The 18,157-nt window shown below is 35.1% G+C and overlaps 1 protein-coding gene across 1 annotated transcript in view; it reads left to right on the top strand.

Moving 5' to 3' along the window:
* Nucleotides 1-18,157, top strand: part of ncm (pre-mRNA-splicing factor nucampholin) — a 306,231-nt gene that overhangs the window by 250,344 nt on the left and 37,730 nt on the right. Inside the window, exons 14-15 of the mRNA XM_090408753.1 lie at nt 8,308-8,460; nt 17,345-17,472. Coding sequence (XP_090264879.1) covers nt 8,308-8,460; nt 17,345-17,472 — 281 coding nt within the window. The remainder of the gene's footprint in view (nt 1-8,307; nt 8,461-17,344; nt 17,473-18,157) is intronic.

Consider the following 18,157-nt stretch of genomic DNA (forward strand, 5'->3'; position numbering starts at 1 on the left):
GATTTGTTCCAGTAGCTGACTTTTCGCTGTTCGCCCTGGTTCCCTGGCGAAAAGAACGGGGGCCTTGTTTAACTGAGTGATGCTCCAGCCGGCATGAAATTTTGTCATGTTGTACTATCATTTTTTTTATTTTGGTTTAACCAATAAGAATACAAGTTGGTCGGCTAAATCCCAAATTGCCAGCCCATCCTCGTTCGTTCAGTATCCAAGTAGATACCCAACAGGGTGCACCACAAGAAGGTGAGGATTGGACATTAGGTCAGAAGCCCTGGTCAGTTCTCCGCATTCCTGTAAAGGCTATCTGGAGGTCTCCTCTCAGTTATACAGCTTTGACCCCTAAGCACCCCAATTTTCTCTTTTATTCCATATAAATTTATTCAGCTGGCTACCCACCATACCTGCTTTGCTTATTCTGTTGTCTATTTTCAGATTTAACTTACCATCTTCACAAAAACTATGCCTAAACAGCTGAAATATTTTTCTTGTCTTGTTCTATAGACTCTCCATTTAGAATGCAGTTGATGTATTCAATGTTTCTGCCTAATAGTCTTGGTCTTGTTATTGCTGATTTGCTGATTTTCATGCCAAATTTGTTATTATAGCTATTATTCAGTTTACTTAGAGAATTTTGGAGACTTGTACCAGATGTATTTAGGAATACAACACCATGTGCATAAAGCAGAGAGCTAAGTTTGATATCTCCATTTCTAATATCATGTGATCCATATAGATAAGAGTGGAGATAATATGCATCCTTGTCTTACCCCTGATTTTACATCAAACCATCTCCCTGTATTTCCTTCAGTTCTAACTACTGACTTAGCTTAAATACAGCCTATGCATAGCTCTGTATAATGTTTCATTTACCCCAGATAGTTATATATAATAGTTGAGAAATTGTGGGAATATGACAAGGATCTGCGCTTAAGTTTTGTAGATCTAGAAAAGGCATACGACAAGTTGCCTAGAGGAAAGCTTTTCAAATAACAAGGATTTGCACATGTGCAGATCCTTGTTATTCTGTGGCGTGTATCCAGAGCATGGTCTGCAAGACCAGAATGGCCGTACTTGTGGAAACGGATGTGGTCCTTGTGTTCCGAAATTCTGATATTTGCTATCCTGCCTGTTTGGCCAAAGTAAGACAGTTTACAGTTGCAAGGGACCTGGTATACACCAGGTCCCCTTCAGTATATTCTTTTCTTATCTCAAAACTTCTTGAAGACTGACCCACATATGAAAAGTCACAAGAGTAGGGAATTCTGTAAACCCCAGGATGTTGAAGGAAGTATTGTCTTTAGGAGAGCAGAGAATGCTCCATATATTATGAATAGGTTCATAAGCCATCTTGATAACATGAGGTTTAAGAAGATTAGCAGTTTTGTTTGAGCGTCTTCCGATGTAAAAAAGAAAACTGTCTTTGTAGTGCACATCAGGATGTTGCTATGGAGAAGTATTAAAGAAAAACCTATGGAATCAATGAGTAAACCTGCTCATCTCTTAAATGCGTGGATCATCTCTTCTTACATCCATACTTTTTTATTCTGCATAAAAATTAACAAGTTCCATTCTCTTTACAGCACAAAAAAAAAGCTTACAGCAATGATCTCTTTGCCAAATAATAAGGCTATAGTTGAACATTTTCAACTACCGCTTAATGAAAATTATTATTATTATTACGTAACACCTCCAAGGAGTCCAAAAATTCGGTGAGGGAGGGCACCTACTCTACAACTCTGTCTCCACCACTCAATCCACCAATTGAAACCAGTATCTCGATAAAAGCTTTTAACTTTGCACTTGATGTCACAAACTCAGAAAAAAAAAGCACCTTTAATTTTGAGAAAGAACAAGGAAATCACCATCTTCAAGGCTGGCTATGTTGGTGTTATCATGGACACAGCCAACTACATGGCTACTTCTTTCAGACCACTTCACTTGCTGTACCCCCCCCCCCCCCCAGACTATAATCCTGTTTGTGATAATTAAGAAATGACCAATGAATGTTTGCAAAACATACTCAACTAGCCAACAGATTTAAAGAAAGAAAAACTAAAATCCATGCATCCTTTAGCCACAAGACTATACATGGTTCTGAAAGCTCACAAGGCTTGTAGACCCTTATGACTGATAATGGATGGAAATAAGTTTGCCTGCTTACCTTTTATCTAGACACCTTTCTACTTTGTTAAAATACTATATCTGACATTGAAACTCCTTCATCAAGAACATTTTCACAATTTGTCCAGAAACTGACATCTCCATGTCATGAGACATCCTCGCCAGTCTGGACATCATTTCATTGTTCATTAGTGTCCCTGTAAATGAAGTTCTAGAACTTATTGATGATCTGTTCCCTACTGATGTCACTAAACTATTCAAACATTGCCTCAAATCAAATTACTTTAAATGGAATGGCCTAATTTTCAGATAGCTTTTTTTGGCTTAGCTGTGGGAAGTCCTTTGTCTCTTCCATGTGCTGACTTGACCTATTTATGAAAAATTTTAAAAAGAGATTTTTAGCTTCAGCCAACCCTTAAACCTTCAGTCTAGTGGAGATACATTGATGATTATCTTCATCATCTGGAAACATAGCATCACCGAATTAAACAATTTCCTTACCTCAACTCAATTCACACACAATTCACTTTGGAAATGGAAAACGAACGAATACTTCCCTTTTATCATTATTATTTGACACCTCCAGGGAGTCCAAGGACTCATTGAGGGAGGGCACCTACTCTACAACTCTGTCTCCATCACTCAATCCACCAACTGACCGCAACGCCATCTACCGCCGACCACCACCACTAGTTTTTCCACAAACAGTCACATACATCCATGCCCGTGGTGGGATTTGAATCCGCAGCCTTTTGGCTGGAGAGCAGGTACACTAACCACACGGCCAGCCAGGCCAGCAAGAAAGACTCCCCTTTCTAGACAATTTTATCACATACTCAGATAATGGTTTTAATTTAATATCTATCTCAAACCAACCACAAATTGCTTTTCTCTAATCCTACTCCACAGCAAAATCACGATGTGCACTAAGGAGACTCTTTCCGTCCTTCACATCAGTAGACTTTCAAACAGCATCACGGATCTCCTTAATCATCATGATATCAGGGTTGGCTCACAAACCTATTTTCCCTATAGTCTTCTCTGCTCTCTTAAAGACAATAATGCCTTCTATATGATTCTGTTTTTATGGCCTTTATATAGGTCAGAGCTTGAGAAGTTTTGAGATAAGAAAAAAGAACATCTTGATGGCATTACTCATAACAGACAAGATAACTCTGATCTAGCATATTTCTATTCCTACATGAACACTAATAATATTAATACGTCCTTTCTTTTAATTTATTTTTATGTATACTTATGTACTTGTAATTATTATTTATTCAATTAGTTATCATCAAACCTTCGAACTGCGCCTTTATATTCTTTTCCCTATCAGTCATAATAATACCGAGTTTGTAGTCATTGCTTGAGCTAGTTCAATCGCTCTTAATCCTCTCTGGCTATAATTTACTTTGCCCCCTTCTCAAGGTCGCAAATATGCTATTTTCACATGTACTTACTCTAGATTCAGGAAGTGCTTCGGGCTGGAACCAATTCCCTTGTCTGTCTTGCTGACTTTCTCTTGCACTGATCTTTAAAAATTTATTTGTTTTTTCGACTGCACCACTAAAGATAACATAGAGGAATTGTATGTCTTTCTACATACAAGAGAAACATCCAGCTCAACACGGAAATGTCTCTAAGGTTTAATTCTAATTCAAGCAACATTTAAAACTTAGATTCAGTCAGTTGTGGCTATTTTATCTTCAGGACACACAGGTTCTATTTTTTATGAGACAGCGCATTGGCAAGGCAGAATCCGGGAAGCTATTAACAAACAAAACTGTTTATTCATTCTAAATCAAGGTAATTACAAAGATTAAATCTACACATATCAAAATATCTATTTGATTAACTCAGCTAACTAACAATGGTAACAAAGTAAAACACAAGTCTGGTTCTCTGCTTGATTAGATTAGCATTTCTTGCTTAAGCCTTTTGATATAAAACAATATACATGCTCATAACAATCAGGCACATGGATAGACATATATATACGCTCTAACATAACAATTCAAGCTAAAAGAGAATTAGGCATAACTAAACTTTACAATCAATTTCCTCTTCATCGCATAACATTAGCAAATTTCTCTGAACTCTATAAACAATTAGTTCACCATTAATTAGAAGTACGGCTTTCCGACTTCACGAATGTTCTTTACGCTAACTAACTATGGGACCCACATTCTCAGCCTTAATTTTCACAATCTAGGAAAGTTCTGGAAAATTCTTACTTGCAACCTTGTCAGCTAGTTCAGTACACTAGATCCAAGAGATTATGACCACATTCCTCTTCTTTCCGGTTTTTCACCGGAAAGAAGAGGAATGTGGTCGTGCACTAGTTCTCGGCAATGATGATACAGCATACTCAGAGAACATCTAGAAACTTCGCAATGCGACTTCTGGAATAGACCTTCACTGCTGTTATGAACCTCCTATCATCGTCGGACTTCTGTTGGTGGGACGTGACTCCCCATCCTTGGAACGGCTGGACACAGGAACCTCTTCAAGACGAGACCGGAAGCAAGAGCCAGGAACAGAGCGCTTTGGCCCTTCGATTTCTCCCTTTTATCCTACTCTCTCAACCTTGGAACGGCCTCAGATTAAATCGCTCGGATATTCTTGGAGGGGTTTTCTCCGCCACTCTGCTGTCACTGAGTCCGGCAGGAAAACCCATAGCCCGTTGACCTTTGCAATTTTTGCTAGCCTCAGGTCTGTATGTCTAATCTTGTCTGAGCTATTTCTTTGTTTGTACAATTTCAGTGGTTCTTAAATATTTTAACAATTTACTCTAATATTTTACCAGATTCAATACAGCAAAAAAAAATTGAGGTAAACGTTAATTCAATTACAGGTATTTTGTATAATTTATTATTTCCAAGTAAATCTGTATAGAAAAATTCTGTTCTAATTTTTCTTCATACAAGATTTTACAACACACAGCTCTATACTATACTTAGTAGACAACGTCTATCTCTCATTAGATAAAAGAATCAAAGTAAAAAGAAAAAAAAAGTAAAAGAAAAAAGTAACCTATGGTTACTTTTTTTCAGAGCATCCTTAATAAGAACCAAGGACTGATCCTGTGTGATATATTTGAAAAACTGTCTCATCAGATCCCTTCGAATGCCAGATTTAAACTTTTTAGCAAATTATTTGCAACGATGTCCGATAGTTGCTGATTTGTACTACCTCCTGCATCCTTCAGATATTTCATTATTCATACTGTAACCTTAACATTTATATTTTTGTTTATCCTGATGAATCTACATGTGTTTTTAGTGCTAATTTATATACACTACTACGACCAATAAAATAACCCAGTTGTTTTTGATAGTGAACTTCATTTGTTGAAAGTCTTCTTTTAAACAGAAAAACAACTTTTTTTTTATTAAATTGTAACTGCCCCAAAAGTTGGGGGTAATTGTTATGACTTCAAGGTGAAAATTCATCTATAGAATATTGCCATCTTATCTCATTAAGAGCCAAAAAAGTTCAAAATCAGGGAGTTCAAAAAAGTTCAAAATTCCACCACTTAGAGATCTCTTGATACTACTGCACATGTCAGAAAAAGGAGACTCCATTCCGATAATAGGGTAATCAATCCGTCTTCTGGGATGAGTTTGTTTATTATTACAGGTCGGAAAATTTAGCTTTTCTTTTATGAACATTGTAGTTTTTAAAGTGTAACTATTTTGTTTGTGTAACAGTTGGAAAAATGTACGTAGAGTATTAACAAAATTAAAAAAGGTATAGCATAATACAAAAATTTAAGTAAGTTTATTTTTAAGAAAGTTTTCTATAAAATAAAAATAATTATACCAAAAAACAAATTTTTTCAAATGAACTTAGATATTCTAAACTTACAGTTGAGAGAACTGAGACACTTTAATGTCCTAAACCGATTAATTATTTATGACTTGTGACTCTTTTAACAAACCCATGCAAAAAAAATATTGGAAAAAAATACCATTATCAAATCCTTTTAATCTTCAGAGTCATCTGAATTGGTGTCCGAATCGCCATCACTTTCATTTAAACTGATCACCAAAGGTTCTCATAATTCTTTGATAATTCCGTCTCTGTCCCAATACATATTTTCCAATGAGGTGACATGAGAGCAATATTTTCCCCAGTTTTGAACTGTAATACTTTCAATCGCCTGTTCTGAAAGCTTAAAAAGTTTCGACATGTCAATATCTCCAGGTTATGTTGCGATGGCGAATGAAACTTTTCACTTCTGCCCAAACATACTCAATAGCATTCATATCGCAATGAGATATGGTGGTAGCCTCAAAGCTAGAAATCCATGCTCTTTGAGCATCGTGTCGAATTTAAATAGTTTAGTTGTGGGCGAGTTTCTTTTGACCAAATTAAGCATTTCAATTTTTCGCATATCTAGGGAATGAGAAATGTTATTTGCAGAGAGCCAATCCATAAGAACTTGCTTCTTATTGGACCAATTTGGAACTTTGTTTAATCGAAAGTGATACGAAGCGTTATCAATTATAACAACAGCATTTTAAGGAAGGTTTGGAATCAGTTTTTCTTCTTTCTATTTTTCAAAGATTGTAGAATTCATCTGCCCATGGTAATCTCCAGTAGTTGAATTGGCTTCGTATAGTAAGTTTGAATTCGGTAAAAAACCCATTTCTCTACCTGCACACATTTCTCTACGCCGTGAGGCATTTCCGGTTTGTAGCACTGCGCATTCTTCTTTAGAATGCCAACATTTTCCATAAGTTAAATTACTATCAATTCAATGTTTCATCTAGATACACAATCAGTTTTTTCTCCTCTCTGAAATGTCTTATTGCTCTCAAATACTGCGTTTAAGATAAAACAATGTCACTTCGCTCCATGATAAGTTTCCTTTTATTCTGGGACTTTTTGAAACAAAATCCAATTTTATGAAGTATTTTCCTTAAAGTTTCTCTTTTCCAAGGAAAATTAATTTTTCTTTAAGCACAGGAATCAATTTCGGAACAGTTGGCACTCTTTTCTCGACCACATAAAATTCGTGAATAGTTCTTATAACGTCTACATTAAAATCATTCCAAGCTATGGTTTTGATGTTTTTCTTTACTCTGGCCCTTTTTTTTAGGAGATTTAAATTTTGCCTTACCTTCACCTTTTGATTCCCTACGAATTCTTTTAACAGTCGACCCCGATACGCCCGCAATTGCACTTGCACGTTTTATGACTTGAAAAAGGGGAACAAGGAGACGATTCGTTTTCACAGAATGTCAGCACATTATTCAATATTCTTTTGCAAGAGCTACTGAAACGTTTAACAACAGAACTTGTTGACTGTACAGGATCCATGATACAAATTAATAATAAAAGATAATGCAAAAAAGCGACAACAAAAATCAAGCTAGTACTAGTACAGCGACCAATTCGTACATCCTCCATTTCTTTCTCCCCTTCAGCATGAATCGACTATTCTTGGCAAAATGCCAAGGAGAGATCTACAAACGGTGGGCGAACTATAGCTTTAAACTCATATATGGAGAAATTATCCAAGAAAACTTCACATGTGAAGTCATGGCAAAATGAAATTTAAGCAAATCTTGCTTTACATGGCTTAGACATGACTATTCATATGACCCTCTCAAAAGCAGTGCCACAGGTGATTTCAAATAAATAAAAGTTTTTTTGCATAGCCACCAAAGAAATCCAATTCAGACAGCATCCTGCAACCAAACAGTATGAAATATTAACTGTAGATACTCATAACTTTTTTGTTTGTGAAATTCATTTGACTTTCTATACTTGTATATTGTATATTTATAGTCATGCCAACTATAGCAAACAACATCATAGTGAACTCACTATAACAAATTACTGAAAATCCCAACAAAAGCATAACAGCAACAATGGAAATTTACAATAGCAAACCTTCCAGCATAACAAATATTATCCCTTTGATTGCTGTAAGTTTGCTAGACTATATTCTCAGATGAGTTATATATGATTATTGTTTCTTTTTTTTTTTTTTTTTCATTAAGTAAAAGGTAATATGCACATTAGCAAAAACAGGTTAATCATTGTTGCTACCTCTGATGCATATGTTGCATATGGTTTTTTAATACATCATCACTGAATATGGGATTAAATGATGAAATTAGAAATTCTGTTTCAAATTATTGCTTATTCCTCTTTGTAAAATAGTTTGTTCTGTTTCAGCGCTTCTGTCAGTTGAACAAAATTTATGTGGAGCCTTTTGAAGAAATTTTTAAAACTGCTTATGACACTATACACCGCTTTGAAACCAACAAGCTTAGAAATGTAGCAAAACTTTTTGCCCACCTATTTTATACTGATGCTATATCTTGGATGGTAAGTAATTCAAGAAAAAAATTATAGTTTAGTATTTGAATTTCTTCATACCTAAAATTTTGTGTGCCCTGATTTTTCATTTGGAAAACATAAAAAAAAATATTGTATATAAAACACTGTCTTTTTAACATAGAGGTAACTCTTAATATGTCAAACTCATACGGGACCACTGGAATTAATATTTATTGCTGAGCACTTCCATGGAGTCAGACTCATTGTGGGAGTCTTACCAGTGTCTGCAGCCCCACATACTCTCAATCTATCTACATTCCATAATTCCATATCATCTTTGTAACACTTCTTTGCACCCAGGAGACCAACTTTGCACAGAGTAGTCCAGGCGCATTCATATCAAAATTTTGTAAAGAGGCAAAATAACTTCAGTAGCTTTACATGTCAATGTTTGTTTCAACATTGCAGTTATCCTCTGGGTTGTAGTTGCAATTTTTGCTGACTCTTGAATTTCTAATTCCTGTTCACCATAACTCCAGGATCTCTAGCCTTGTCAGTTACTCCAAGCATAATCCCACCAATATAACATGCCATTAGATATTATCTCATCACACCAAAATGGATAACTTTAATAAAATCACTAACATTGAATAGACAGCCATTATTGTTTATCTGCAGTTCCAGCTTATTCAAATCACCCTGTAATTGGTGTATATCAGTAGCATCTCAATTGGCTGCCTATCTTAGTCATATGCAAACAACTGAAAATCTCCTGTTAACCCCTTTCCAGTATCTTTGATACACAAATTAAATATATATATTTAATCAGTGTAATAATAATTCTTTCTTTTAGGGTTACACGGTGATCAGCACTCATATTTGTAGATTTAGGGACTCAAAAACACACGTGTTGAACAGATTATTTTATTAATTACAAATAAAATAAAACTTGATGTTTCGACCTCTATATCGAGGTCATCATCGGAAGAATACAACTGTATACAGAACCAAGCTACATGCTCATGCTTTCTATATCAGTAAACTAAATCTACGTAGTTAATAAATCTTTTTTCTAGCCTGACCTCTAGTGATAGAAAGGAAAAACAAAACTAAATAAAGAAAGAAATAAAATTATATAAAAAAAAAAAAATATATATATATATATATATATATATATATATATTATAAATAGAGAAATGCAACTACAATAAACTACAACTACAAATGTGGACGGATTTGATTAATTCAGTTTTGATCAATAGATCAAAAATTTTTGATCAATAGATCAAAAAGAAAACAACTGAATTAATCAAATCCGTCCACACATGGCCCGAAGAAACGACAAAAAATTCAATATCTCAGTATGCCCGTGCGCCCAGAATTGATGGCCTGCCAAAAATACACAAACCTGGCACACCACTTCGCCCGATTGTTGAAGGAATTGACAGCCCAAATTATCTCTTAGCAAAAAAATTAGCTGCCACACTTAAGGAATTGGTAGGTTAGTCCCCTTCCTACATAAAAAAATACACAATATTTCATCAGTAAAATCAAAAACATTACACTCACCGACCAAGATTTATTAGTCAGCTTTGACATAACTTCCCTTTTCACCAATGTCCCAATCAATGACACATCTTGCTACTACAGAACATATTTCCACATGACATCACGGCCCTTTTTGCCCACGTACTCCGCTCCGGATATTTCGTATGGCAAAACAATTTTTACCTTCAAAAAGAAGGTACAGCCATGGGCTCACCACTTTCTCCCCCAATAGCTAACTTTTATATGGAAGACTTTGAGCAACGTGCTCTAGAGACAGCATGTCTAAAGCCCAAAATTTGGCTCAGATACGTCGACGATATTTTCGCCATTTGGCCCCACAGCTGCGAAGCTCTAAATACATTCCTTAGCCACCTAAACAAACAACACAAACGTATCCAATTCACCATTGAAATGAAAAAAAACGACTCTCTTCCTTTCCTAGACACACTTGTCACACGTCTTCCCTCTGGCTGTCTCTCCTTCTCAGTTTACCACAAACCTACACACACAGGCCAATACATACACAAAAATTCTTACCACCACCCAACACAAAAATTAGGTGTCATAAGCACCCTTAAACACAGAGCCTTAACTATTTGTTCGAATGAACAGGCTCTAAACCAAGAATACAAAATCATCAACCAAACATTTATCAAAAATGGATACAATAAAAAAACTATTCACAAGATCCTCCATAAAGATACCAGTAAGAACAAAAAAGATTTCAAGAATGCCATTGCCATTCCTTATGTTAGAGGCATTTCTGAAAAAATAGACAGAACACTTCACAAATACAACATTAAAACCACCTTTAAACTCCCAAATAAGCTAAGACACCTACTCAGTTCCTCTAAAGATCCTCTTCCACACCTAGCACACCCAGGGGTATACAAAATACACTGCACATGTAACATACCATACATAGGGGAAACAGGGCGAACTATCCCAATCAGACAAGACGAACACAAACGACACATTAAATACCTCCACTTCGGTAAAACAGGCCTTTCTGACCATGCACTCCAAACATACCATAGAATTGACTGGAAAAATACCAAGTCCCTACACCGCACCAAAACCTGGTTTGAGAGAAAATTTAAAGAGTCTTGTGAAATGCTCAAACACAACCCAAATCTCAACAAAAATGATGGCCTTACCATTTCAAGAATGTGGAGGACCCATCTACAACCTGTATAACATCCTAAACTAGCATTAGAAAAATTCTCACTACAAGAAGACAACCTGGTGACCTGGTGAAGTGTTTAGATCATTCAATAGCAACTGAAAGAAATCATTTTGTAACTATCCAGAATATTAATACATAGGACTCTAACAGTTTATTGTAGTTGCATTTATCTATTTATAATATATATATATATATATATATATATATATATATATATATTTTTTTTTTTTTTTTTATATAATTTTATTTCTTTCTTTATTTAGTTTTGTTTTTCCTTTCTATCACTAGAGGTCAGGCTAGAAAAAAGATTTATTAACTACGTAGATTTAGTTTACTGATATAGAAAGCATGAGCATGTAGCTCTTGGTTCTGTATACAGTTGTATTCTTCCGATGATGACCTCGATATAGAGGTCGAAACGTCAAGTTTTATTTTAATTGTAATTAATAAAATAATCTGTTCAACACGTGTGTTTTTGAGTCCCTAAATCTACAAATATGAGTGTAATAATAAATATCAATATTTAATTGCTGCTCCAGATCACACTTTGGACCATTGTTCAAAGTGTGATCTGGAGCACACCGTTGGTCACCTTAAATATGGCAGATTCACACGTCCCATATGCCACTTTCTGATACCTGCCTGTCAGCTTCCCACTTATCCAAGCTAACTTTTTACATTCCAATCCCACATTCTCCAGTTTATGCAGCAGCCATTTATGTGATATCCTATCAACCTTAGCAGAGTCCAATAGTACAATAGTGTATCCATTCCCTTTACCAACTCAGCCATAACATTATTATAATTGTGTCTGAGCAATTTGCTCAAACATGACCTTCCTTTAGTAAACCCATGCTATTCCTTGCAAAGTATACTTCTTTGTCTACCCATTTCTGTATGCAAGTCCACTTGCAGAAACATAAGCCATTAGACTTGTGTCTGCAAGTAAGGTGTTTACACCTGGTGAGGATCCTAATACATAAGGACAAGTAAAGGATGGATCTGCCTGTGGATGAACCACCATCCTTAGGAGCAACCATATCCCACTTCTAATAAGTCTCACAGAATACAGACACAGAGGAAGTTGCCATTTGATTACCACCACATACTCAATGTTGTACTTAAATGTCTACAGTACTCACTGAAATAGTATGCAAACTAACAGAAGAAGAGTTGTGGAGTGCCTGCTTGACAATAACCTATTCCTCATAAACACTGGAAGTAACACTTTCTTCCACGTGCCTATCCAATCATTCATTGCTATTGACCTAACAATTTGTTACCATCTCTCATCCTGCTGTTTAAATAGGAAGTAAAAGATAATATATATGGGATAACTATCATTTTTGAGGAAATGAAAATGTATACTGAACATTAATTATAATAATTTTAACATTTCTGATATTTTGGCAAAGTCAAAATAACTTTGCAATCATTAGAGAATGTAGAACAATATTATATGCACATAGGTAGTACTAACACTGGGTAAATGAGTGTATAGAAAGGCAACCAAAGAGTTGGGCCTAGAGTCATAAGTGGCATCCCTGGTGGGCTAAATTGAGTTGCCTTGGCCATTGGGCTGAAGATCTGAGAATGAAAGCTTCCCAAATTTGGAACAATTTTATGCACCTAAATGTTTGGGTGCTTGAAAGGTTTGGAAAGTTTTGCAAGACTGAAGCTGATTTAAGGAATAGCCTCTCATATTTGTAATTGCTGCAGTGGAGTAGAGTGGTCTTCTTCCAGTTTACTACACCACAACAAATACAAATATGGCCAAGAACACCCAATTTATTCCACTAGAGGGTACCACTTAGAACTTGAGGCCCAACTTCAGTTGCCTTTCTTCAGCCTCATTTACCCAGCATTAGTGCCTGTATATACATATTATTATTGTGTTCCCTGATGAAGGCAGTTTAACTTTGCTGAAATATCAAAAGTATTTATTGAAGTTATTATAATTAATGTTCAGCATACATTGTAATTTCCTCAAAAATAATATGAATAGCCAATGTAATGTATGTCTTTTTATGAAAATATCTATGGGAACAATCATTTTTCTGTTATATCCAATCTTTTAGTTAGGTAACCATATATTTGATTGCAGATGTCATGATGGAATATAGATCAAAGAGCGATGTATCCAACTGCCGACATATCAGTATCAAAGGTGCAATGGTGAAGATTTTGAAAAAATTTGTTATGGCTTGCATTCAGAAATGGGGTGCCATGGAATCTGTACTTTGCAACGAACAGCAAGGGATCATGTTTTAGAAACTTGCTCACATTCTCTAATAATTACCACTGAATTAGAATTAATCTTTAGTGTTAAAGGCTGTTAATATGAATCTACTTTGCAATAACAGCATGGGTTTACTAATGGAAGGTCATGTTTTAGCAACTTGCTCACATTCTATAATAATGTTGCTATTGAACTAGATGAGGGTATTGGATACATCATTATACTTCTGGATTTTGCTAATGCCTTTGACAGAATACAGCATGGAATACTGTTGCATAAATTGAAGAATATGAGATTGGATTATAAACTATTGGCATGAATAAGAGGATTGCTGACTGATGGATATCAAAAAGTGGTATATGGTGAATATGCAAGATTCAAAGTAATCAGTGGTGTGCCTCAAGGATCAGTCCTTGGTCTACTGTTATTCAATCTGTACATTAATGACATTGGGAAGGATTTGACATGTGACATACAACTATTTTTTAATGATGTAAAGATAGGTAGGGTAATCTGGAGTTCTGCTGATATGCATAACTTGCAGAATGATTTGAAAAGGCTGGAATTGTGGGCATGTGAAAATGACTGTCATTTCAATGTTAATAAATGTAAAGTAATGCACTTTAGTGTGATTAGATATCCAATGTCATATTATATTGGTGGGATTATGCTAGAAGAAACTGATGAGACTAGGGATCTTGTAGTTTTAGTAGACAGGAGGTTGAAGCTCATAACTTCGTATAGCAAAAATTGTAAATACAACTCAGAGAATAATGGCAATGCTGAAATGAACCTTGACATGTAAAGATAAGGAAGTCATTTTGCCTCTTTACAAAGCCCTAATTCGATCTCACTTAGACTATTCTGTGCAGGTCTGGTCTTCTGTTTCCATGGTGATTCTGATACTTTGGAAAGAGAGAGAGAGAGAGAGTGAGTGAGTGTGCAAAGGAAAGTATCAAAAATGATATCAGGATTGTGGAATACAGATTGAGAATTTGTAGGCTGCAGACACTAACAAACAGGAGAAAGAGGGGTGATATGATTGAGACTTTGCGGACTTCTGAAAGGATTGTACAGAATTTCACTAGATGTAATTTTTAATTTTATGGAGGGTGGGAAAAGGATGCAAGGTCAGGCTTGGAAGTTGAGGATGAGTGCTGGCTAGATTTTTCTCTCATAGAATGGGTCGTGATTGGAATGGATTGCCGTTGGATGTTTTGTGTGCAAGTAGCGTGAATGATTCCAGAACAGGTATGAAAGCTGGTGCGAATAGTATGGCCTCCATCGATGATCTCCTGACTTCCTGGAGGTCTCTCTTAATAATAATATAAGGAGTTTTACACAACTGTATTTGTTTAAGTTAGGTTGATTGGGTCAGATTGTGTATTATGTAGAAGCTTGCAATTCTAAAAAAAGTTTCATGTTTGTCACTTGTTATAATGAAAGGTAGTAGTAGTATTTTTTTAAATTTTTTCCCCATTTTATTCTGTGGGCGGTATCCATGAAAGTGATACACCAAGAACCTTCTTCAGAATGCTTGATTGTATTCAGAAGAGAGCTATTTGCTTAATGGATGAGCTCTCTCAATGAACTCTCAGTTGCTTTTCCATAGATGCTCTGTTACTGCATTATGTCTTTTCTGTAAGTATTTTCATGGATACTGCTCCACTGAACTAGCTACTACCATCCCTTCACTTTCCTCTAATCATGTATGAACATGAGCAACAGTTGCTAAACATCCATATACTGTTCAGCTCCAAACTTATCAAACCAACTTCTCCTCCTTTATTCCCTATACCTTTATTCTTTGAAACAGTCTTCGCCATACTATTTTCCTGATGACAACCCTCAGCTCTTCGAGAAACATCAAATTCCTTTCTTCTCTCTAACCACTTCCCTATGCATTGCACTGTCATGTTATAGGTCCCGGAACCTCCTGTGCATGGGGCAGATATTAAAAAAAGGTTGTGTTAAACTCCCCAAGATAGAGGGAGCCATAATTCTTAGATCTCCCACTCAGCATTCAGTGCTTCCTGCTTGCATTCATTAATAGAAGAATGCATTTAGAGCTGGTTGGCCGTAGTCCAGATTACAAATACATCTTGTATTTAAGCCAAACCTTAGGTATTGAAATCACAACCTCAAAAGTTATCTGTTCAAATATTTCTAAATAGAAATTTGCATGGAAGTTATAATAAGTGAATTGTGTTGATGGAGTTGTTTCTTAAAGGGGACAGTTATATCAAAGCTGAATGAGAGATCTTGGATATCAAGCACATAGTGTCTAATTTCTACAATGAAGTGTTGACCATTTTTAATACAAGGGAAGAAAGACCAACTTTGATATGAAGCCAAAATGTCAAAGACGTCTTTGCTATAAAAGACAAAACACAGAATGGTAATTTAATTTTAATTAGTTATTTAACTCGGAATGGTATTGTTTTAATAAATCATCTGAGTGATGTTACTGTTCACGCACGCTGAAAGAAAGGTAATCTTCTAATAATGATAATTCTCATCCTCCCATGCACACACACTGACTTTTACTTTTTGGTCAGGAATGAAATGTTTTATAAAAGTTGCTTTCTAGTTTCAGGAATCTGTTATAACTTCTTTGTTCACCTTATAAATACTGTGAAATACATTTCCTGTTATTTATTAGTGTTATTTGCTTATACACTTTTTTGTCCCTTATGATATTACCTATACAGTTAGAGAAACATTGGAATAAAAAAAAGATTGTCATTCCTCTTGCATTGAGGTTCACACATTTCTTTACAATTGAGAATAAATATATTTACAAGTTATCCCTTAGTCATATAATTGCTTATTCTTGATCTCTCTCTTTTTATATGTGATGACTCTCACTCTCAGAATGTTTTGTAAACTTATGGTGCATTTGTATCATGGGTAGTCTAAATATTTTTTTTTTATTAATTTTATATATATATATGTACATATACAGTCATACCCTGAAGTTACGCAGTAGGTGGGACCTACAAAAAGTGTGTAAGTCGAATTCGCGTAACTCGGGGTATAATTTTGCATGTAATTTATATATACAAACATACAAAATATTAGTTAATTGGGACCAAAGGTTTACAAAAACACCTATATTTTTTTTAAGAAATATAATCATAATTGTAGTTTTTCGTACATAAAAAAAAAGAAAGTTATTTCTATGTCGATCGTTTCATAAAATCTAATAGATTCGTCTGATGGCATAATGTCTTTTTCTTGTCACGCAAAATTTCTTCATAGCAAGCCAGTGATTTTTTTTATTCCTTGCCTTGTGGCAATTCGTTCCCCGTTAGAATCTATGTCTTACAAAATCTGTAAACCTTTCTTTTATGATTGTTCTTACTGTGGATTCGTGTAGACCAAACTTCTTCGCTAGCTCACAAATTTTCATTCCGCCTTCAAAATCCTTAATAATGTTAGTTTTGTTTCCAAAGTCGATGTTTTTCTTTTCTTGCTAGCTATATCAGAATCGGACTTGCTTCTTTTGGACGACATTGTTTTTTTTTTATGTGATAAAATTTGTATCAAGAACATAACATTAAACAATCGCAAGATTTGTAAACTATAAAAATCGTGTGTATGAATGGAGAACGTGTGAAACATGTCAGTGCTTGTTCACAGCATGCTTGACACTGGTGAATGCGGCCGGCGCCAGAAACATCCGACTAGTGGTGAAGCAGAACGGGAATATGTACATATAAGAAACTACGTAACTCCGGATTCGCGTAAGTCAGGGTATGACTGTACTCGTATTTTGTTTGTTTATTTTTTACATAGTCTGGAAACCCTGCTCTAGAGACCAAACATAGAACTTTTTCCAAGAACAATAGTCTCCTACCTAAAATTTATTAGTTACCTTTAATGAATTTGACTGAAGAAAAAAAAAATTTATCTGCATAGATCTTCTGCTTAATATATTTACATTTCTTTCTCTTTAGGTTCTTGCACATATCAAGCTAAATGAAGAGGATACTACTTCATCAAGTAGGATTTTTATTAAAATACTTTTCCAAGAATTGTGTGAATACATGGGACTTCCAAGATTAAATGAGCGTATAAAAGATCCGTAAGTTTTTATGAAATGTTTGTGTTGTAATTAACTTTTTTGAGCTTTATCAGGATCTTATCATAGACTTAGGGTTTAATTACAAATATTAGACATTAAGTTTTATAACTCTACATGTGTGGATGTATCACCAAAAAATATAAAAAAATAAATAAAAGGCTCATGCAGTACTCACTTGGGAAGTGACTAAGTTTATTAATGTTCCGTTCAGAAAACGTTACATACTGAACTACAAAGTAGGAAATTATGACCAACTGAGAAGTATACTGAATTCAGTGGAATGGGATCGGTTGCTGGATGGAAAGAATATCGACAGTGCATGGGAAGCATTTAAACAACACTTGAAATTCGATATCAGAATGTGTCCCGAGAATTTAAAGAATAAATAGAGTAGGAGTCAAATGGATGTGTAATCATATTAAGCAAGAGATTCATAAAAAAAAAATCTCTTGCTTAATAAGATTACACATCCAAAAAAAAAAAAAGACGTCGTGGAAAGAATAACATGTGCATAAGGATGACGTCCGTTATGAAAGTTATAAGCAGCAGGCTAGAATAGTCATAACTGTTGTGCGGAAAGCAAAGTCTGAAAAGAAACTGGCTCTGCTTGCCCACAAGAATTCTATCAATATGCTGCAAGTAAAAGAAAGAATGAATACGAAAGAATTACTCTGAAAAAAATAAT

The sequence above is a fragment of the Typopeltis vanoorti genome, chromosome 2, assembly GCF_054136105.1.
Source record: "Typopeltis vanoorti isolate ZY-2024b chromosome 2, IOZ_Tvanoo_1.0, whole genome shotgun sequence".
In the NCBI taxonomy this organism is placed as follows: Eukaryota; Metazoa; Arthropoda; class Arachnida; order Uropygi; family Thelyphonidae; genus Typopeltis; species Typopeltis vanoorti.